The sequence below is a fragment of the Pocillopora damicornis genome, chromosome 7 (assembly GCF_964200805.1).
Source record: "Pocillopora damicornis chromosome 7, jaPocDami1.2, whole genome shotgun sequence".
Lineage (NCBI taxonomy): Eukaryota > Metazoa > Cnidaria > Anthozoa > Scleractinia > Pocilloporidae > Pocillopora > Pocillopora damicornis.
Window position 1 is genome coordinate 1,765,001 of NC_142676.1, and position 21,110 is coordinate 1,786,110.

Consider the following 21,110-nt stretch of genomic DNA (forward strand, 5'->3'; position numbering starts at 1 on the left):
CTATTGCACGTTAGAAGAAAGGATTCTACCTTTTGTTTCTTCTCGTAGAATAAAGCTCCATTCGAAAGAAACGCCGCACGAATATTTTTAACCGCTATTCCTTTTGCATTCACTCCTTGTAGGACTTGCCTCAAAGACTGTCACAGTCTGTGGGTTTAAGTTCCCATAGTGACCAGGCTGAAGTGACGTCACCCATGGGAGGCGCCGAGATGGCAACCAGCACCGTCACTGTCCTCTCTAAGTATGATTACTATGGCAACAAGAGTGTCAAAATCTAATTTCCCCTTACAGTTGAACGAAAACAAGCTTAGCGACCAATCAAACTTCATGTACATATCAAGACGGACCAATTAAAACTCAAAGCTAACACACATGACCCGTAAATGCGGCTGATGTGGTTGTGAGTTTGTTTGTTACTGTCCTGTCAAAAAGAGAAACAACCGCAACTTTGTTTACGATGTACATCTGAAAAACTGACTTATCGTGAATTGGGAAGAAAATTTTACCTCTGCGTTTTGTTTGCAGTGCTCCGCTGTGTAGTAATTCGCCTTTAAAAGCAGAGCTTGTTCCAAAAACAGCAACCAAACTGCGGCAGAAACAAAAATCCTCTACCAAAGGTTAGTTGAGTCCATAATTGACCTCATTAATTGTAGGGTAAAATCAATTTCCTAGTATGTACTTTTTTTCTTTCTCGTTCCTTTCATCTTACATGACGACAAGCATTTTGATGAGCAAGTTTAGTTGTGACCATTTTGACCTTTCTGCCGCAGAGAGCGAGTCTCACCTGTTCAAAGTTACCGGCTGTATATTTTTTCATCCTTTTGTTTTTCATTTTCTAGATGTGAAAACAAGAGTTCTTGATCAGCCTCTAACATTCCATCCAAAAGTGAAATCATCTGGTTATTCATCTTCAGCACCAAGGTGAATTTCTTTCGTTCCTTATGTCTTCCTCATCAGTTGGTCTTCTTTCTTTCCGAAACAGACGGTAACTCCCAAGATTTTTGAAATTCCGACGACGCTCAATGCTGTCGTTTCACAGGGCTTTTGTAATGAAAGCAGTGTACTAGGATTTTCAATTACTGTTGTGCCTAAAGGCTGACTTGCTATTGTTGGTGCAAATGATGCAGTCAGTCAGAGCTACGGCGCAAAATAAACGTCTCCTAAAGGCAAAAAACCCTGCGATCATTTTCTAGCTCAAAAAGTGTTCAATTAGGAAGGGGTAGAGGATTTTGGTTGAACCATGATATTGCGCTGAGGCCATAATTTGAACTCATATTCAGCCTGCATTATTGATCTTCTTTTTATCAGGTCCAAAATGTTTTCACCGAACACAAGCGCTTCAAAGCCAAAACCATCTGCATTCCCGTCGAAAAAAGTGGCTTCCACTTCTCTGAGCACTGGGTGAGTGAAGAATTATACAAATAATGAATAGATTGGTAGCCGTTTGTTATATCTCTCAGTACGAAGCAAGAGCTGTGGAGATAGATCGAAATCAGGTAGGGTGTGCCTCCCTCGAGAAGATAATCAACCTCCGGATTGTTTTTGTTTTGTTTTTTCTCGTTGAACAAGTTGAGTAAAATGATCTGCAAACGTTCTGATTCTCGCCCCATCAATTTAACGCTGCTTTCGCTCTCCTGAGAAAAAATCAAAGCACTAGTTGTCTGAATTGTGCAAGAAATTTCATCATTAACAACATATTGAATCATCGAATAGGGAACAAGCAGCACTCGCCGGGAGGATTTGTAGCCTCTGAAGTTTCAAATAGTTCAATTAATTTCTTTCTAAGGGCGTCAATAAAGGAGTACCCCATGGATAGCGAAGCACCCACCAACTTGGAGCATAAACTGTGGCTTACTGAGAAACCAGCCCCCATAAACTGCATCGTGTTTTCAGGTACGCTTGTGAAAAGGAGTGTTCAAGGTTTTAAGTAAGAAGATCACAAAAATAACTACCTATGCGCAGTCAAGACATCTAACCAACAGAAAGCGCTGGAAAACAAATGAAAGAAGTGCGACAAAAATTGTATCAAGTGTGAAGCGCCGGGAAAAATAGAATCTACTACAGGAAGAGCGGAAAACATACCAAACATACTGTAGTCAAAGTGCCGTCGACGTCGAAAGGACGGTAGATGTTTTTCAAAGGATGTCTCTTTTATTTCCTCTGTTTACACTTGCAGACGATGGAAAGCATATCGCATGTGGTCTGGCTAACAAGAGTGTTCATATGATGAGACCTCCTCCCTCGAGCAAGGAGAGAGTGTTTACAGGTGAGAAAACTGATTCTTTTCAAACTCTCGCCTACTCTGAATGAGTAGTTGGCTTAGAAAAGAGGCAATGAATGGTTACTAACTGAATTATTCCAAAACGATTCGTACCCCATAGTAGTTTTGTTCTTGATGTTGTGGAAGGACGGCTGAAGCAAGGAATAAAGCGTCAGCGAATTATGGCAAATGAATCTTATTATTCATTAGTCTCCATTTCCGCCAGCTCTTCAAACGTTGTATTTGTTTCAAACTGGAAATTCTTGTGAATTTTCCAATTTGTACTGAGGCTTACAAATGTTATAACTGACTAACTCACTCGCTGAGTTAGTAACACACCCACGGGCTGAGATATCGATCGATTGATTGGTTGGTTGGTTGATTGACTTATTGCCTGGTTCATTGACTAATCGACAAGGTATGTGAAATGACCGATTGCACCTTTAAGTCAAAGTTTTATTCCCGCCCTCTAACTAGTAGAATTCCTTTTCAAAAGCAAAACAACTGGTAAAATCTCCAACAAATGTGACTCGCAACATTTCTGTCTTATCTCTGTTGTCAGGACATGACGGATCAGTGACCAGTGTTAGCTTCAGTCATGACAGCCGCTGGCTGATGACGTCATCAAGTGACAAGACTGTCAGACTGTGGAGCCCCGCCCACTCGGATCCTGTGATGACATTCTCATCTGTCAATCACAACTTTTCCTCAGAACTTAACAGCTCTACAAATGTTAAGGTAGGTGTAGGTGATAATTGCACATGAAGTATCAACCTCCATATTTTGGCACTGTGTCTTTGGTGTCTTACTTGTTCCTTTCCACTATAAATCTGACCAGCATCCTGAAATCAATCAAACCTCAAACTTTTCCTTTTCATTGTAATCTTCCCTTGGGCACCCCTAGTTCTCCCACCTTTTGTGCTGATGTCAATGTTAACAGTCTTGTCAAGAGATTGGTTTTTTTTAATCTCGTGGACCTGTTCATCACCAGCTTCAAGCTGGGTTCGACTACCAGCCGCCGTTCGGGAATATGAGCCCGCGCAAACCCCCCCCCCCCCCCCCCCCGTCCGAACCCACTGGGGAGGAGCGCAGACCGGCGGAAATAGAGCCTCATGATATCACGTTTTTTCTATGATCTAATGTTAATATTTTCCTCTCCGACAGGATAATCCACCGTTTTCCAAGGAAATAACTCAAGCTAAATTTTATTATGTTGACAAATTCGTCCTTCTAGCAAGTGGCAACGGCCTTCACATGTACAAGTACCACATTGACACCGGGCAAAAAGATGACGTCAAAAGGTTTGGTCAGCAGCGTAACAAATTTTGCATAGGCGTAAAACAGTATAGAATATATATGTTTGAAAGCGAGTTGTGATATAAAAGCTACTCACATTTAAGTTTTGTCTTGCATGTTTTCTTTTTAGGATCTAAAATAATGACATATTTTTGTATGTAGATACCAAACAAACAATAAATACAAGTTGGTGAAAATATTTCAGCAGGAAAGGGCTCAGCAAATTACCTGTTTCTCTGCCATCAACGGATTTCACTCCTGTATCCTTTATTAATGTGAAAACTTCAGTAAAAACCCCTAAGAAATTCCATTCGCGAGTCGAAAGAGCTCTTTCACTCGTTAGTGAACGACACTTAGAGAGCACGCGTCATTCACGCACGACTTGACCACACTAGATCGTCGTTGTGGCCTTCTATTTCCTCAACTAGGTTTCACCTTTTATCTCTTTTCCTTTATTCAAAATAAAACAGCAGCATGAAAAAATTCACTTTCTGTATGGCTCAATTCTTACACGAGGAACTATTTGATTCTTTTTTGTTTTCGCTTTTATTTACTTATTAAAAAAGTTTAAGCAAATTGAAGCAAAGCCGCTCCAGTTAATGGTTTCCTTGACATACGCTCCAGACATAGTGTTATGCTGTGGTTCCAATAAGTCAATCCAGGTCTTTGATATGAACGCAGCTCGTACAGTCCGAGTGATCCTGGATTCCCACACTCGCCCCGCACACACCATATGTCAAAATGAGGTAGGTTGCTCTGAAAATGTTTGTTCTCCTTCCCAATTCAAGCCACAAATAGTTAAAATTGGGAGTAGTAGTTTGCTAGGTTTAGAGAGTGCGCTTTAGACTTCATGTACAATCTAACAGCGTGTCAAAATATAACCTTCCCTCCCTCCCCCCCCCCCCAAGTTAAAATGTCGAGAGCCCTCAGATGTCACTATCATCTTTCAATGGTCCAAATATTTCCAAACAATCGCCGTGCAAATCCCAGAACGGTTTTATACTCGAGAATCTCGCAGTCCTCATCAAAAACTCACTGACTTTTTATGCCTGTGTATATTACATAAGTTGCTCAGTTTATTTTATCTCTGTTCCCTTTTTTATGTGGATTTGATTCTAGGGTTCAATGTTTGTTTCACACCCTCCAAACGCGTACGACCTCTTCTTAACAGCTGCGGTTACTGATGGAATAAAATTATGGGACTTACGCACCAACAGGTGCATTCGCCGGTATGATGATCACGTGAACAGATCGCAGCCAATCGGGGTGGCTATCAGTCCGTGCGCAAGATTCATTGCAACTGGTTCTGAGGACAGATCGGTATGAATCTGCGAATTTTTATTCTTAAAAAAAAATACATATATATATATTTTTTTCTTTTTTTTAATGACACCAAGAGTGCATTACTGAGGCATCTTAGTCAGGTTCGCCATAGCGATCAGGGCCGGGTTGTTCAAAGATAACTCGGGGTTAGTGTAAAATTTTATTTAAGATCTGAAAGCTTGAAAAAAAAAATTCAGCTTAAGTCTTTTTGTCCTCACTTTGTTGATTGAATGAAATAAAAATAAATGAAGAAAATTGTCCTCAAACAGCTTTTGAACAGAGAAGTATAGAAACCTAGATTAAAATTTAACAGTGGGTTAGCGCTAATCGGCCTTCGAAGAACTGGGCCCAGAGAGTTACTCCTTCTCCCTGATCAGTTACTTAGTCCACTTCGGGTAAGCTTTTTTAACGTGCCAGTTATATTCCATAATTGTGTGCTTGAACCCATTTATACTTCCAAGTATAGAGAGGCACTGTCGTGCATAAGACCCAAATACACTTTCACTCGGCCAAGACTGGAACCCAAACCTCTCTATCCAGTGTCTAGCGCGGTAAATAGAAGGAGCCGCCCATCTCTAAAATGCGCCTAACGAACTCACTTAAGTCACATGAAAAGAAAAATTCGAAAAATATTTCACGCTTAGCTTGACAAATACTTTATTTTATTGTTGGAGCATGGTACTCAAGGTTTGTTAGGGTATATCGTTGTTGTTTTTTTTTATTGTATTTTTTTTCAGCTTTGTTGTCGTTACTATTTTTCTTTGTTTTTTCCCTTTGAAAGAGAACGAAGAAATATCAACGCAAAATTTTTTTTTCGAAGTAAACGTCTCAAGTTAAATAAAAATTGGGAAAAAAGGCAAAGTCACAATTGATTTAGAGTACCTAGCAAAAATCAGCCGGCCAGTAGATACAGCCAAGAAAATTACAAAATATCTAAGGGAAACTGTATTACCGCGTAATGTTATGGTAATCGTATACCGTCGAGCTTTTCATGTCGCGTGCTTCAGCTTAAGGGCACGTGAATCCCTCAAGATACCCTTGTAGTAATTACGTATGTCGGAAATGTTGTTTATGCGTGAAAATATCGTAAAACAACACTACATATACATGTAGGGCTGTTTATCAGTAGAAACACTTCCGTAATATTCAATGAACACAAAGCTGACCAGTATACAGTACGATTGTGTACCTTAAAACCTTTGTTTTTTTAACATTTTGAGCTCGGTATGAATTGAAATAAAAAGTGTTTTGCTTTTATATACCTGAGAGATACACGGATGTCGCCAAAAGCATGATCTTATGTACTTGACTTATCGTCTGCCTAACACATACATCTTCAAATGTAACCTACTTAGACGTAAATAGCTCTTAGATCTGTTTTGAAGATTTCTTTTTGGGAGCGTTAGAAACGTCAATGAAATCAAATCATATGTTTGCGAAATGAGAGGTATTTTGTCTGTCAGTGCAACTAAAAATGGCTTTCTTTTAGAAATTTTGCCACTGGATTAGTATGTCTGTAATTGTCCGCGAGGGAAATCGTTGTTATTTTCAAAGTTGTGAAATACCAAACATGACTTATAGTCGGCAGAATTGCGTGGGAAGAAGGCGACGCCCAATATTACAAGCCTCTCCCATCCTGTTGCTTCTTGTTTCATCAATAAACGCCTGTGTTCAGCGGAGGAATGAATAAGTAAGTCATCCGAGTGGGCGTTGTTTTTTTTCTCTCCAGCTGTTTGTAGATGAAACCTATCTTCTTGGACGAGTTTCTTGGCAAATATCAATGCTGACTGATGTACATAGATACGGAATGAAAATGATCAGTTACATCGAGCAATGTGCGACTTAGTCTACGAGTCGAAAAAATAAAGGTTCATTAAGAATTAAAGAGAAATGCAACTTCTGCATTTTTAGTTGAAATCATTTTACTAAAATTCGTTTTTTTGTGGTTGTCAAATTTTGGTTTCTGAGTTCACATGTTTTTTGTAATATAAGCTAATCTGTAGTTTTATCAAAACTTAGCGTGGGACTTTGTACTTTAAACGGATGCTCTTGAAACTCACTCCAGTGTGACTCCAGGAAAATAAAATAGCAATATCCCAATTTCAGAATGTCTAGGAGTTAAGATTCTAATCTCGTGGTAATATTAGCTTGTCTGTGGTTAAACCCAGGATTGAGATCATGTAAACGAAAGCTCTGGGAAATTACTTTCATGTAACCCTAAAACAAGAAAAAGATCTTTTTCTTTGTCCCACAATCGTGACAAGACGAAAAAAAAACATCTTTCTCTATTTCTTTACGGAACTCAAAACTTACCATCTCTCTTATTTCTATTTACAAACATTACGCTATCGACATTGCTGATCCTAGCAGTATGCAGGACGCGTGTCCTATGAACTTCGTAAAAGAACTCGCTTACCGTGGAGTCTCAGTGGTAGAGCATCAGAGCGCGGAATCCGAAGGTCTGAGGTTCGATTCCTCATGAGGACTCAGAATCTTTTCTTTGTCCCACGCTCGTGACAAGACGAAGAAAAAAACATCTTTCTCTTAGAAAAAAGTTTTCGAATTCCCGGAATTTATGGTCACATTTATCTTTTTTTATGATAAGGGCCTTAGTTGAACTCCAACTTTTCGTAAGTATCGACGTATATTCGTAAACTAAAGAAAACATGTACAATATTTTTTTCGTTTTCAGGCCTACCTTTACGACATTCGAGGAAATACATTTTGTCATCGGCTCACTGGTCACACAGACGTGGTATCTGAAGTAGCCTTTCATCCTGCACAACCTCAGGTGTTAAAGGAGCCCTGTACATTAAGATATACGATTGACACTTTTTGTATGTCTGACATAGCAATTTGGCTATTGAATAAGGGCGAAGCGAACTTTTAGAAGCGACCTCTTTGAAGCAAACTTTATCTGATAAAAGCTGTTGTAATTTTTATTTCCTATTAAGTTTAGATTGCATCCGATTTCGATTTTTTTGTAGCAGGGTCAGTTTTAGAGAACTTTCGGAGACGTCAAATAACCGAAAAATAATAATAAAATTTCAAACAAAGGTATTTCCTGTTTTTAGTTCGGAATCAATTACCAGCCAATACCGCTCCTCTTAAAAACCGAGTGAAGGAGGTGAAGAAATAAAATCAGTCAAAACTTCAACCCACATTTCGTTCTGCTAGTTGCGTCAACCCCATCTCTGATTAATCCGGTGATTTTGGAAACTAGAACATACAAGTAATTTTGCTTTCAATGTCTGCAGCCCTACATATAATTCAGAGTTAACCTAGCGTAAGACAAGGTCGTGTATAAGCAGGCGGTACATATATTAACTCAAGTATTTTTCCCTTTTCATCACAGCTTGTAACGGCTTCTCAGGACGGACGATTACGGTTTTTCTCCGATCACGGTTAACAGGTTTGAGGTAAGATGGCGATGTTTAAGTGTAACGAGCGTTTTTCCTTTTTTTTCTTTTTGTTATTAACGAAATGTTTAATTGGTGAAAAGATTGGGATTTCTTTGGAAAAAGAAGATCAAATCTGAGTTTTGATTCGCCTACATGTTTTGATGTCGTCATGTTAAAGCCTTTTTTCAAGATGGGTGTCAACAGTCCGTTAGGTTTGAAAACTACTTTCTGAAGAAAAAGAGATTTTGTTTGAAAACAGTCTTGCTATTAACCTTAGCTCACATTGAATCGATTTAAAAAACCTATGAAATAAAATAACGTAATTTTTGTGACAAGTTTTATAACTTGTCGAGTTACAGCAGACTGTGCATGGTAGAGAAATTTTTCTTAAGATTATTTTATGTTACACAACACTAAAGTGATGTTATTGTACTAAGGGTAGTAATTTTTGGGCCATCTTATATTCGCGTAGTAATTTTTCTGCGAAAACTTATGTCCGCGATCGAGGACAGTCCGCCAAATGCACGGAAATTTGATCATGCAGAATTTTCATGCAACTCGTAATGTAGTGTTGGAGGAAGCTCGTGGTACGTAGTCATAATGTTCCCCAAGTCAAAGTGAACAGACGTGCACAACCCCGCTTCTTGAGATCGGCAACTGTTTGTTTGCTTTGTTAGACGTCACGTCTCCTAAAGTTTATCATCTAACTCTGATTTGTCTCTAACTCAAATATAATACATATGGAAAAGAGGACTGTTTAATTTTTTTGTTGTACCACCTGAAGACCATTGCCACATGGTTCAAGTAGGCTGAATGTGAATGCCCACGTTCCAACGTAACGGAACTTGTGGGCCGTTCAATCGCCGTCGTCCAACTCACCCTACAACTCTAACCTCCGCGGGTTTGTTTTCGATTAATTTTAAACGTATAAGAATTGCATGGTTTAATATCGCACTGTACAAAATTTCACGGTCAAATTTAGTAATCTGTGAAATGTTTCTGAGCCTTAAGCAATATTTGCTAGTCTTTCAAATCGATCTGAGAAGCCACAACTCTTCTTGAGGCTTGATTTCCGGTTGTGGAACTTCGTTTGATTTTCTCTTATCCCCTTTCCTGTTTTTTTTTCCTGTACTATTTCATTAATACTAGTCGTAACGGTGAGGGTCTCAAACTTTCCTCAACCTTTATTTGTCCCGGATTGTTTTTCTACAAATCTTCATTCCGAAAGCGAAAGTGGGATTTGTACCATAGGAGGAAGTTGATATTGTTGTTTACATGACATTCCCCCAAATATGGAATACCTGTGAATGATACCTGTCATTGATGCCCAAAAAAGGCGTGTGACGTCAGCCGTCTCGATGCTTGAACTTGGGGAAGGTAGGGAAAAAAAGTCAAGCAATACTGACCGGCCGATGTTTCTCTCGTGAATACCGTATTATCCTCTTTTATTGTTTGTAAAAGACAGTGCTTGAGCCGTTTCAAAATTTTCCCGCGTACTTTTATACTGGCGTGACACTCTGCATAACAGTATCTGCAAGAATACGGACTAAAATCTGCGAAATCCCCGTTGACAGTCGGTAAGTTGTCAACTGATTAGAGCACTACTTCATCTACCTGCTAAACTTCGACAATGTTGCCACCTCGGACTTCCACGATTGAGTTTCCCGACTTTTTAAGAAGCGAACTATCTGGCGGACACTCGCGGCAATTCGTATTTCGTCCATGCCTTTGTCAGTCGGTTTTGAATTTCTCAACTTTGATTAGGAACGGATTTATGCAAGACTAGCGGGTTTTTTGTGTGTACGACTGCGCTTTAAGGTTTACGGTATTGCAGCCTTACGAGAATGTCAAACGATGCAATAGTTCATTCACCCCGTGTTAACTGTTTCTCACCTGAATCATTTTTCTCCTCTTTTAGGATGATAACAGAACGTGCACACGGAGTTAAACGCAAGCTTACTGAAATTGATGGCGATCATGAGGTGCATGGCCGCTGTCTTCAACGACAAACAGTGTTCAATATTTCGATCTGCAAACTGCAGAAAAGCTTTACACGGCCAGAGCCCGTCCTCTTTAAAACCGTGCTCATCTCCAATACGCTTCGTCTCATCGAAGAAGACATTAGAGAAGAACGGAAGAGTTTAGAAAAAAATGATTTGAACGGACCTAGCGACGAGGAAACATTCGCCAGAGTAGTCAACATGCACGAACCAACGAATCGCTCCGGTCTTAACATCGGCACGCGATCACGCGACGCCTGTGAAACTTCGAAAAGTTCTCTAACTTTTGAACAAGAACTGAATATTCTGGGCGACAAAATGGTGAAAGAACTTGAGCTGGACATGGAAAAGTCTAAGTTACTCGAAGTGTCCGCCAAAGAAAAATCAGAACTACTCACTCAAAGCCCTTTAACGCGCTCTGCTGCCGATTCGAACAACAATAACCCGGGGTTCGAAGAACGTGAAAGAGCGGTCACCTCCAACTCGGATGAAATCATTCGAGAATTCACATGCGGCAGTCTATTGGGATTGGAATTAACCGAAGAACTGGAGTTTAAAGACGTAGACGTTTCGCTCTATGACTTCGACGTTCCAAACGGATCGTTTCCGATAGATTTTGACGAGTTTTGCAGCGTGTGGAATCTTGGATCAACCAGTGTAGCAGCGCGGAGTTTGCCCAGCAGATGTAGTGACAGCGTAAAGCTTGAGCGAGCAAACGAACATAATTTTGACGATCTCGACCAAGTTATGCAAATTTTAGTGGGATCTTAGGTAGCTGTAATTTTTACAGGACCCTAAATGCGAATGTCGTTTATTTGAATTCGTTGCAAATTTAAGTCAAATGAGTACAATTTATACAGAGAAAAAGAGAGTTAAGAAATTTTAACATAGTTGTATCAGTTTTAGCATGTGGGTATAAGGCTATTTATAGTCGGCGCTGCCGATAGAATCCACAACTTTTTATATGCGATGCAAATAAATATTTTATGTGAATTTGGAGATGTATTTGAAGAGGTAAGAAGAGAGTATTTTTTCAGCATATTTGTAGGTAATTTATACTGTATTATATGACATGAAATATGAACTTTTTAACTCGCCAAGCTTTGTAAGTTTTGCAAGCATGAAGCTAATTAATTACTTGTTGTCCATACGGATCAAGCTATCCAGCTAGTTAGAGAATATTTTATGAACTGGATAGTATGGAAGTAGCATGCCAGACCTCTCAATGAATGTAGTAAATTATGCGACCTTTTCATCTTCTTGATGTTCTGTTAATTTATGATTCTTGCATAAGACAATTGCTAGGAAAATGGCTGAAATGACTTTGAACTAGACTAGTTTGTTATAATAATTTTATTCAACGCATTGGTTTAATTCATTTTAATGAATAGGAAATTGCTCAATAAATTATCACTTGTTGAACAGCTGTGGCTTTGATGGCTACTGGTTGCATATGTCAAAAAATCATTCTTGTGTAATATAAACTCCATGAATGTAGAGGGTAAACATTTATATGGCTAAAGAATGGATGAAGAGTGCACATGATTTTTGAAAATAAATTGAGGTTTCCTTGGAACCATGGTCACCTGTCTAGTGTCAAGTCTTCAAAAGGTGGACTTAAGGTTGGTGTCTAAATTGAATTAATGATGTTTCCTTGAAATCATGGTCACTTGTATGGTGTCAAGTCTTCAAAAGGTAGATTTGAGATTGGTGTGTTATAGTCAACTGCTCTTGGTGCACTTGAGGCAACTCACCTTAATTTATCAGATTCACACAAACCAGAGTTTATTGTTATCACCACAGAGATTCATGTCCTACTAAACCCAGTGACAACGACAATTGTGGTGTTGCAAGATCTAACCAGGTTGATATGCAAAGAGTGGATTAAATTTAATCACCAGTTTTCATTCACCTCACCTAAAAGTAGTGATCCACTTCTAAAAATTATTCCTTTGGATAGATCCTAAACTAGGATGTTTCCCATGAGTCTGCCACTGATTACTAGCACCAAAACTTAGAGTTATTTCAGCATATAGTAGTTCCACTTGATGGTTTGCACGAGGCTTGCACAGAGCAAAACTGTGCATCTCACCCTCCCAACTAAGAAATGTCTGACACATCAACTATACCATATTGTCTTTCTCCTAAGGGAGAAAATGTATTTCTCATTGTGCAAAGTAGTGCAATCTAAGGGATGAAATCTGGAGAAAGACAGGGAGGAAAAGATGTCCAGTAATTGTTGAGGACTCTCTGCTCTTGTTTACAAACAAGTGCTATTTCCTAGACTTAATCCTCAGTTAAAAGGAGTCTGCTCAAGCACCTCAAATAACCTTGGCCGAGGCAGAAGAAATTGTTTGTTCTTTGACACAAATGCAAAGGTGACTGTCATGGTAAAATAACATATTTTTGTAAACTCAGCTCTGTCAAGATTAGGGAGATGTTAACCTGTGTGGACCAGGATTGTCTTAACCCTTTCCACCCTAACATCAGTATGAATATTCTCCATCCTGTTCTCTATACATTCCTTAGGGTGCTGATGAGGAGAATTTGCTTTAAAATCCAGAGCTTCTCTAGTTGGTGAATGTTTGATTCAGAGGTGATGGTGTAAGGAGAAATTAGATGCTAATCACTCTAAGGGGTTAAAGGGTAAATGTTAGTTTCCTGTAATTAATCTAAACATTTCATCTTTTGAACCAGCTGGTTGCTAAATTGAGAACAATCATGACTTGGCCACTTACAATTTCCCATGCTTGGGCTAGTGTTTACTATTTCATTCCCAAAGTCCTCATCAGGTATTTTACATAGTCTGTTCTTGTTTGTGGTGGTGAGTAACAGGGTTCGGTTTGAAAAATCTCAATTGCCCAATCAAAAGGGCTCCTGGTTGAAATACATCTACATATGTGTATCTTTTTGTTCTGCATGGAACATAACATATTCATACCAAGGTTACCTCTAAAGTGAACACAATAAAAATATCCTCTTATGAAATGTGATGTTTTATTGAATTCACAGTTTTCATAAGGTAGATTTTTTAATGAAAAAATTTATGTATGAAGGGGTAGAAATGTTTAAAATAGTTTAATATACAAAGAGCTGAACCGTCTAGCACCTTACACATCATCAAAAATGAACTTACATGGAAGCACTTTAATTAAACACTGACAAATTTAGTAATGAGAATATGCTGGTAATTAAATTATCAGAATATAAAATTTATGTAATTATTGATACTGTGGAGGTAGAAATTTAACAAAATAATATAGTACTGAGTGAACTAAATTTTCTGACTTACATTCAATTCTATTAATAAAATGAAAACACTGAGGTTGAGGCTACATGATGAAACAGAAAATATAGATTGAAATTCAACTGTTGAATTCGAGGAATATCACCTTTTGTGTCCTCAGAGTTATCATTTGTTATTAATTCTCAATTCTTTAAACACAGTCTGCAAAATGTACCTTAACCTGTACAACTCTCACGTGATAAAAAAAGGAATAGATAAATTATTCTTAAAGGGCAATTTGGTATTAGATGGACCAAAACTTAAGTACTCCAGCATTAAAGCCAAAAATCACATAACTTTTTTTATAGACACACTTTTCAATGAAAATAAAATTTCTCCAAACTAAAGTAAAGAAACATAATGTTTCAAGTACAAGGAAGACAATATTTTTGCCCAAAACTTTTTCAGCAACATTATAACATACCGCTACTAACCAAAATAGGAAGCTGTGATTTTAACTCTCAGCCAAAAAAAAAGACAATTATTTCCATGGTCCTTTCCTAGAAAAATTGTTTAAGTATTGTAAAACAACGGAATCTGTTGTTAAAAAAATGTTGGATCTCATGTTTTTCCACCCCAGAAACTATGCACTTAATTATACTTTCCCAACAATCCTATGGTCTGTTTTGCACTTACACCATGTATAGGAAGTGAAGTATATAGACAAAATGTTTTCTTTAGCATAAAACAAACTCTGAAACATGTTACATGGGAATAAATATATATTTTTTTAAAATAAAGAGTTTTTCCCAACAATCCACCACTGATAATATCAAACAAGAAAATAATTAAGTTAGCTAAATGCTGCTCTGATATTTCTTATACATTTCTCTATCTTTCACTTGCATTGCAATGTGACAGATGTATCACTCATAACTTAGCTTATTAGGAGGATCTAAACATGATTATAAATTACTATATTAAATGCATCTAAATATGATCAATTAAGTTGTTAGATTCCCATAAACCAGCCCTAACAAATACTTTGTATCAAACTATACACTTTGAAAGTTCAGAACTCTACAATACACAAAACATGTATACAAATGTACATGTACACCTTTCAGTCACACTAAGATGCTACGCACTTTTATATTACCTCTTTCAGTAACTCTACAAGATATAATAGCCATTTTTCCTCTGACTCTTAAATACACTTCTATAGGGTAATCTCAAATTTGGTTATCCTGTATGTTGCAATTCATTGCTGTATGACAGCAAACCTAGAGAGTGTAGTAGTTAAAGTTGTTGTAAACAGTTCTTACAACCAATTTGGAAACTTAAACAAAAAAAACAAAACAAAACAAAAAATTGTTTTGATTGAGGTCCACGTAACCATATTGCTACCTCAAGTTTGTCTTTCCAAGTAGAGCATGTATTTGTTCTTTGACCAAAAATTAAATCCATAATTTTCAACCATCAGACCAATAAAAACCAAGTAAAAACACCCTTCCATTTTATCAGATACCACAACACTGTCTCACACATTTACTACTAAATAGCTATACACCCATTTTCAAGAATGTTGGAATTTGAAAAAATTTAAGAAATATAAACACCTTTTATTTCCTCATCAAAAAGGTATGAAGAAAACAAAAGGTATATTTGTTGTGTATATTTTCAAATTACACTAGTTTTGAAAACAGGTGTATATTTATATATTGGCATTCGAAGATGTTGTTTTTATACATCATCATTAGTTCAATTTTAGATGTCCAATTGTATTGCTATCTTAAGTTTCACAGTTAATATTCACAAAAATAGCAATATTAAGCTTTAGATGAGGTATGCACTTAGCATGTCTTCAATTTTACATCTGAAAGTTCTGAGCAAATTATGAGACTAAGTGTCAATATATTTGGATGAGTTTTTAAACCACATGTGACAGAAGAAACAAACATAAGAATACTGCTATTGATATCATTCCAAGGAAACAATGTCATGATAAATAAAGCCACTTTCAGTAACAATTCCTCCGAAAAAGTTTAGACATTTTAGGTGTGATGTAAAATCGAGTGTGGATTTTATCACTGCAGAGAAGACTCTGTCCATAGCTACATGTGTGCGTAGCCTAATTTGGTATTATAAGGTAAAGGAAACGACCTGTATACAGGAGTGTATCCTGTTTTCCAGTAGTGCCAGTGTCTACAGACATGTAAAACGGTCATCTAGTAGCAAATATAACGCTACATATCAAGATTGTGTTCTTGAATTGAAACAAATGTAAGAACAAGTGCACATGCAGCCGTTGATTGCAATGCAACAAAAAAATTTAACCCTCGATCGATAAAATATTACTGAGCCATTACTGAATAAATGAGAATGAATTGTTGGGTTTGTAGTCGTGATCTTTTTTCAATTTACATTTTTGGCGTAGTTTGAAACTCCAAGAAGGTTGTGACCTCACATACAGGAATTAAATGCAGCAGCTATGTCCACGCAGAAAAGTGTCACCTTTCCATGTTTTAGTTTCAACATAGCGAAAGAAAAAACATTAATTTCCTTTCTAGTTTCACAGATAAACCTCCTTCCGAAGTTAAGTGCGTTGTTCATTACCAAATTAAAGGTTAAATCTTTTGATATATCGCGTGTGTCATAACATCAACACAAAGAACTACGTTTAAACCAGATCTCTATGTTACAAGGGTATACAAATTGTGATTTTGTACAAAACGTTCGGCACAAATATTCAGTGTGGCTTTATAACTTACTAATGGCTGATTTGATTAAGTTAATTTTCCATTTATACATAAAATATCTCCTTATTCGATCGACAATCTGCGATATCTTATGTACTCATCGACATAATCTGCTCTTTGTACAATACGTATAATATAAATATATGTTGACCTTGGAGGTTCTATAAATTAAAATAACTCCAAGGTGCAATAAACAAAAGTTTTACAAACATTTGCGATTTCCAAAAGTATCTAAAAATTTCAGACTCACGTCTCCAAGGCACATATGTAGCTATGAAAAACACTGTCCAGTTCGCCGAACAAGGATTCCCTATCGCAAGCAATTTCTTCGGCATCTTCGAACACATCGTCGTCTACGTCCTCCGGGAAAGATTCAGAAATTGTACAACTACCACGCAAGTTGTCATTGGCCATTAACGATGAAGAGTTTTCAACACAATTTGTCCTGGAATCACCCGTCGCCACGTTGTTGTCAAAACTTAATCTTATCACTTTAGGATGTGGCGGCGAAGAATCCTCTCTCGTGGTCGCCTCCGTTGGCTGTAGAGTTATTACACTGCCGCAAACAAACGGGTTTTCTTCTGCGTAGATCTGCTTGTGAAGCATCTTCAAGGTATTGTTTATTAAAACTGTACGCCTGAGACAAGCTTCAGGATCTTCCAATCGACGCAACTTTTCAAAAGTGACTTGTAATATAAAGCGACGTTGATCAACAAGTGATACAACAGAGCTTTCGCTTTCTACGACAACTTTGCTGGACTCTTTCCTTTTGATTCCTCTCTCTTTGATCCGATATATATCTGTGAAACGGGAGATGAATAAGTAAATAGGTCAGGGCACAAATATTAAGTGCTATTTAAATAGACCAAGACCTTTTCAAGGCCGAACTTTGCAACATTAAACAAGAGAACACAAAAGAATCGTACTTAATTCAAACAAATCAGGCAGGGTGATCACTGCATACGAATTAGGGATGAATGTAGGCAGTCAACCTTTCGCTGCACTTTTCATACGTAATAAGGTTTTGTTCTAAGATTAAAAAGAAAATGGGAATTCAATTAGATGTGAAAGAATTGTCTTACCTTTCTCCCCTGGGTTCGTACAAAGAAAATTAAGTTCTTCGGATTGAGTTTCCCATTCTTCAGACAGGAATGTTTCGTCTTCGTCCAAACACTGATCTTCCATCGTAAACGACCACAAATTTGTCATGGGAATTACAAGGGTCATTCCACATCGCCTAAATAAGACCTAAAACGTGCGAGAAAATTTTATTAGTGGAGAGTAAATATAGGCATGATGCATCATAAACTTAACGCCGCTTTCATGAAAAGTTAAAAAAAATTGTAACTCGCGCTGTCATTGTCAGCGACGGCAAAAGGCGAAGGAAAAATATTGACACCGCATTCTAAAATTGGTTTATCGGCGCCGCATCACAAACATACCTACACTAACAAATACGAGAGTAAATAGCCTAAGAGATTCCGCAGTTGAATGAACAAACTTCCTCGGTTACTATTAAACTGATGAAGCTACATCCTTTCCACTTTGTTGTCCTCAAAACACTAATCAAAACCATCAAAATCATTAAAAATGAAAGTTGCTTTAGCGTGCCATTATTCCAGCCCATTAAAGCTTTTCTACGCTTCACAAATTACCAAGCATCATCAGTCGTACAAAAAATTATATCAAAGCCGTAAGACCTTCAATGAAGATAAAAAGGAACTAATCGGGATGTTTTTGACCAAGCAGCGGCAGATGTCTCAAAGGAAAACTTCAATGCTCTGTTTCACACACAGCCTCGCACCACCACCCTTGTCACAAATCGACACTTGATTGGCTTTCGCTGTATTGAGCGGGCTTCTCTATTGTTTTCAGTGTCAAGAGCTTGTCAACACACCTGTCGATGTTTGTCAAAACGAGCCAATCGGAAGTGTTGGATTCCGGATGCATAGTGGCTTGAATAATAATTGTCGCTTTTGCGATTTTACCCGTTTTACGATCGGTTCATCCTAAATATTTTATGCAATGGTTGTAAGCACGCATCATTTATTTAAATGAAACTCATGTGAGCATTGATCTTTTTCACTCCATGTTTTTGTTACGTAATTAGGTCATTAAAAACATCCACTCTTCGATAAGAAATCGCGCGGGTGTATTTTGATTTGAGTTTGATGAGACATAGCATTAATATAAATATCTCTTCCTTCCAGACAGCGTAAGTGTTGGCAAATTTACTGCTACTCCACAGGAAGACCTATATTTATTACGCAAAAAAAAGTGCCTTCGATCTTTGCACATTTTTTCAGATTTAGAACAAACTGGAAAAAAAAAAAAACGATCTTGCGTTCGTCTCACCAGCTAGGAAAAGGTATTCATCTTAAATCAGCGATCTAGCGAGTTTTTCGGTAAATATGTTATTCACAAGAAATAACAATTACTCAGCGACATAGAGGAAAGTTTTCCGATTTAATTCATCAAAGAAATTGGTTAAAAATGACGGGAAAATGGGAGGAAAATGAAATTTAGCGATTAGTTCAAAGGTACACCAGGGCGAACTGCAATGAACGGATGAAAAATATAAAAAAATCAGTACCATCCTTTGTAGGAGTGTAGGCCATACAAGGCTGTGTATTAAGTCAGTACTTAACGTGTAAATACAAAGGAAAATAAAAGCAAACAATCGTGCGAGGACAGCTTTTCTACACACAAACTGCTATCTTTCATTACAGCGCGTCAAAACTATCGATTTCGTATTTAATTCAGCACAAATATTGGGAAAAAAATTAATGACAAATGTATTTTGAATGAATTTAAGTAAAAGCGTTATCTTACTTGGAAAGAATCAAGAGAAACATTTCGACTAATAAACAAGATAAACTCAACAATTTGTCTCGAGTCATTCAGCTCGACCCTCGCTACCGAGGTTCCCCGCTCAGTTGAGCAAATATTGCAGTTTGAGATCTTTACGCTGGATCATTCCAGGAAAACGGTGAAAAACAATTGCATTGAAAACTGATTATTTGCGAATAAAAAAGAGCTTTCCTAAGTACCAGCGCTACAAATTACTTCATCTCGCCGATATCATCAGATTATTTGTTAGACGGAAAGTAATAATTTGAATTTGAACAAAAGTGAAAACCCTCTCATGCAACAATCGTACGCTGCATGCTCTAAAACTCCAAAAAGTTACTACTGCTTTGCCATCTACAACAAACTTGAAAAAAAAGCGATGGAGCAAATTCAACCCACCTTATCAATATAAAGAGGTGTTCTCGATTTGATGCAAATATTTATCAGATTTCAGACAGAAAGTTATGATTTGTATTCGCAATCCCTGCGTGGCCATGTGTAATGTTGAAGTCTGGTGCATTTCATTATCGAGAGCTAATTGCAGATGTGACAAAGAAAGCCAATAGAATTTCGCGTAGGGAATTACTTTCGCATCTCATAACTTATCAAACAATACGGAGATCTCCTTTATTAAAAATTCATTGTTTGCTGATCTAAGCTGGCTGCCAATAACATGTCCACTCGCTTAAAAGGAACAATATTCATGGAGAAAATTAAGACAAATGTTAACATAATATTCAAATATGCACGCGAAAAACGTTAACGAAATATGTTATATTTGCTTCAATTTTCCTCTAAAAGAAATTTATATCAGTTTTAAAACTGCTATCATAAACATGGTGTGAAATATTGATTCAGAAATCGAAAACTTTGCAATTCAGAGCGGCTTGACTAAATCAAAGTCAAGCAGTAATTTCAGACGCAAAATTTATTAAAAGCTGGGCAACGTAGAAAGTAAACAACACGTGATGTTCTTGAGAAAACTTTAATTCACAAACATCATCTAATGTTTACCTAATTATTTCGAGCTAAAATGATGTCAGTTTAGCGATTGGAAGTCATCTTTCTGTGTGTTTATGGTGTAGAAAGGCGCAACACGAAAGATAATTTCGGAATTACTTTATTTATTGTCAGCTTACTTGTAGCGCAATTGAACAGAAAATTATAAAAACTAATTATCTGTAATACTTTTGAGGTTGTGAGGTTTCCCTAGTGATGGCTTTCAAAGCAAAAACGAGTAAACTAATACTACGTGTCACAATCTTGCTAAAAATAAAAACACGTTTCTCCTCACGTACAACTGAAAAATTGAGTTATTCGCCCATTTGACAGAATCAACAATTTTCATCCCTGTTCTTTGGAAAAATCCATATTTAAACCATTGTGGTCATATAAGCAATTAATAAGACAGTTTTTGGCAACTAGTTCATATTCCCTCGAGCTCATTGAAATGTTCTCCAACTAATTTCAGTTTTATACTTAATTAGTCATCATTTGATTATTGATCTTCAGTTACATACTGGTGCTTGATTCCGAATGTCATTTTTCACCGGTTGAGTGTCGTATGACCAAACCCCAAGTGATCATAGCGACCGATAAGAACGAAAAAAATCACAATACGGGCACATAAGAACCCTGAGTGAATGTGGCTGGAGTCATGCACGGGAAAACGCACGCGACCAATTGATTTCTAAATTCTGCGTCTGATTGGTCAGGGGGGTGAGGTAAGTATTCTGAACCAATCAAAAAAACTACGGTGGCCCACAACTGTCGCGGTAAAAGAAATAACTTCTCAGCAAAGAAAAATACTCACGGCAAAATGAAGAACCTCACGGCTAAAAGGAAAAGCCTCACGGTAAAAGAGAAGAACCTCACGGCTAAAGAAAAAACCTCACGGTAGGCAAAAAGAATAACCTTCACGGCAATTAAAAGTAAAAGACTCACGGCAAAAGGAATAACCTCTCGGCAAAAAAAATAACAATGTTTTCGCGGCAT

The 21,110-nt window shown here is 37.4% G+C and overlaps 3 protein-coding genes across 6 annotated transcripts in view; 2 read left to right on the top strand and 1 right to left on the bottom strand.

Annotated features, from left to right (window-relative positions):
* Window positions 1-11,702, top strand: part of LOC113671733 (WD repeat-containing protein 27) — an 18,312-nt gene extending 6,610 nt beyond the window's left edge. Inside the window, exons 11-24 of the mRNA XM_027187982.2 lie at window positions 123-241; window positions 526-617; window positions 840-921; window positions 1,309-1,401; window positions 1,787-1,893; window positions 2,177-2,266; window positions 2,823-2,998; window positions 3,425-3,561; window positions 3,719-3,816; window positions 4,181-4,302; window positions 4,676-4,876; window positions 7,572-7,670; window positions 8,235-8,298; window positions 10,199-11,702. Coding sequence (XP_027043783.2) covers window positions 123-241; window positions 526-617; window positions 840-921; window positions 1,309-1,401; window positions 1,787-1,893; window positions 2,177-2,266; window positions 2,823-2,998; window positions 3,425-3,561; window positions 3,719-3,816; window positions 4,181-4,302; window positions 4,676-4,876; window positions 7,572-7,670; window positions 8,235-8,288 — 1,470 coding nt within the window. The 3' untranslated portion in view covers window positions 8,289-8,298; window positions 10,199-11,702. The remainder of the gene's footprint in view (window positions 1-122; window positions 242-525; window positions 618-839; window positions 922-1,308; window positions 1,402-1,786; window positions 1,894-2,176; window positions 2,267-2,822; window positions 2,999-3,424; window positions 3,562-3,718; window positions 3,817-4,180; window positions 4,303-4,675; window positions 4,877-7,571; window positions 7,671-8,234; window positions 8,299-10,198) is intronic.
* On the top strand, window positions 10,200-11,051 carry LOC113671730 (uncharacterized). The gene has a single exon (XM_027187979.2). It carries the CDS (start codon window positions 10,200-10,202, stop codon window positions 11,049-11,051), a length of 852 nt encoding a protein of 283 aa, XP_027043780.2.
* Window positions 11,703-13,255: 1,553 nt separating the features above from the next.
* LOC113671735 (uncharacterized) lies at window positions 13,256-19,635 on the bottom strand. 4 transcript variants are annotated; one of them, XM_027187986.2, is made up of 3 exons: window positions 19,515-19,635; window positions 17,348-17,513; window positions 13,256-17,065 (listed from the first exon to the last, which is right to left on the bottom strand). In XM_027187986.2, the coding sequence occupies exons 2-3, from the start codon at window positions 17,490-17,492 to the stop codon at window positions 16,512-16,514; spliced, it is 699 nt and encodes a 232-aa protein (XP_027043787.2). In that variant the 5' UTR covers window positions 17,493-17,513; window positions 19,515-19,635; the 3' UTR covers window positions 13,256-16,511. The 4 variants fall into 4 exon arrangements, with proteins under 4 accessions (XP_027043787.2, XP_027043785.2, XP_089069383.1 ...); XM_027187984.2 differs by lacking the exon at window positions 19,515-19,635 and adding an exon at window positions 17,966-18,048; XM_089213257.1 differs by lacking the exon at window positions 19,515-19,635 and adding an exon at window positions 17,712-18,048.
* Between the last annotated feature and the right edge of the window lie 1,475 nt (window positions 19,636-21,110).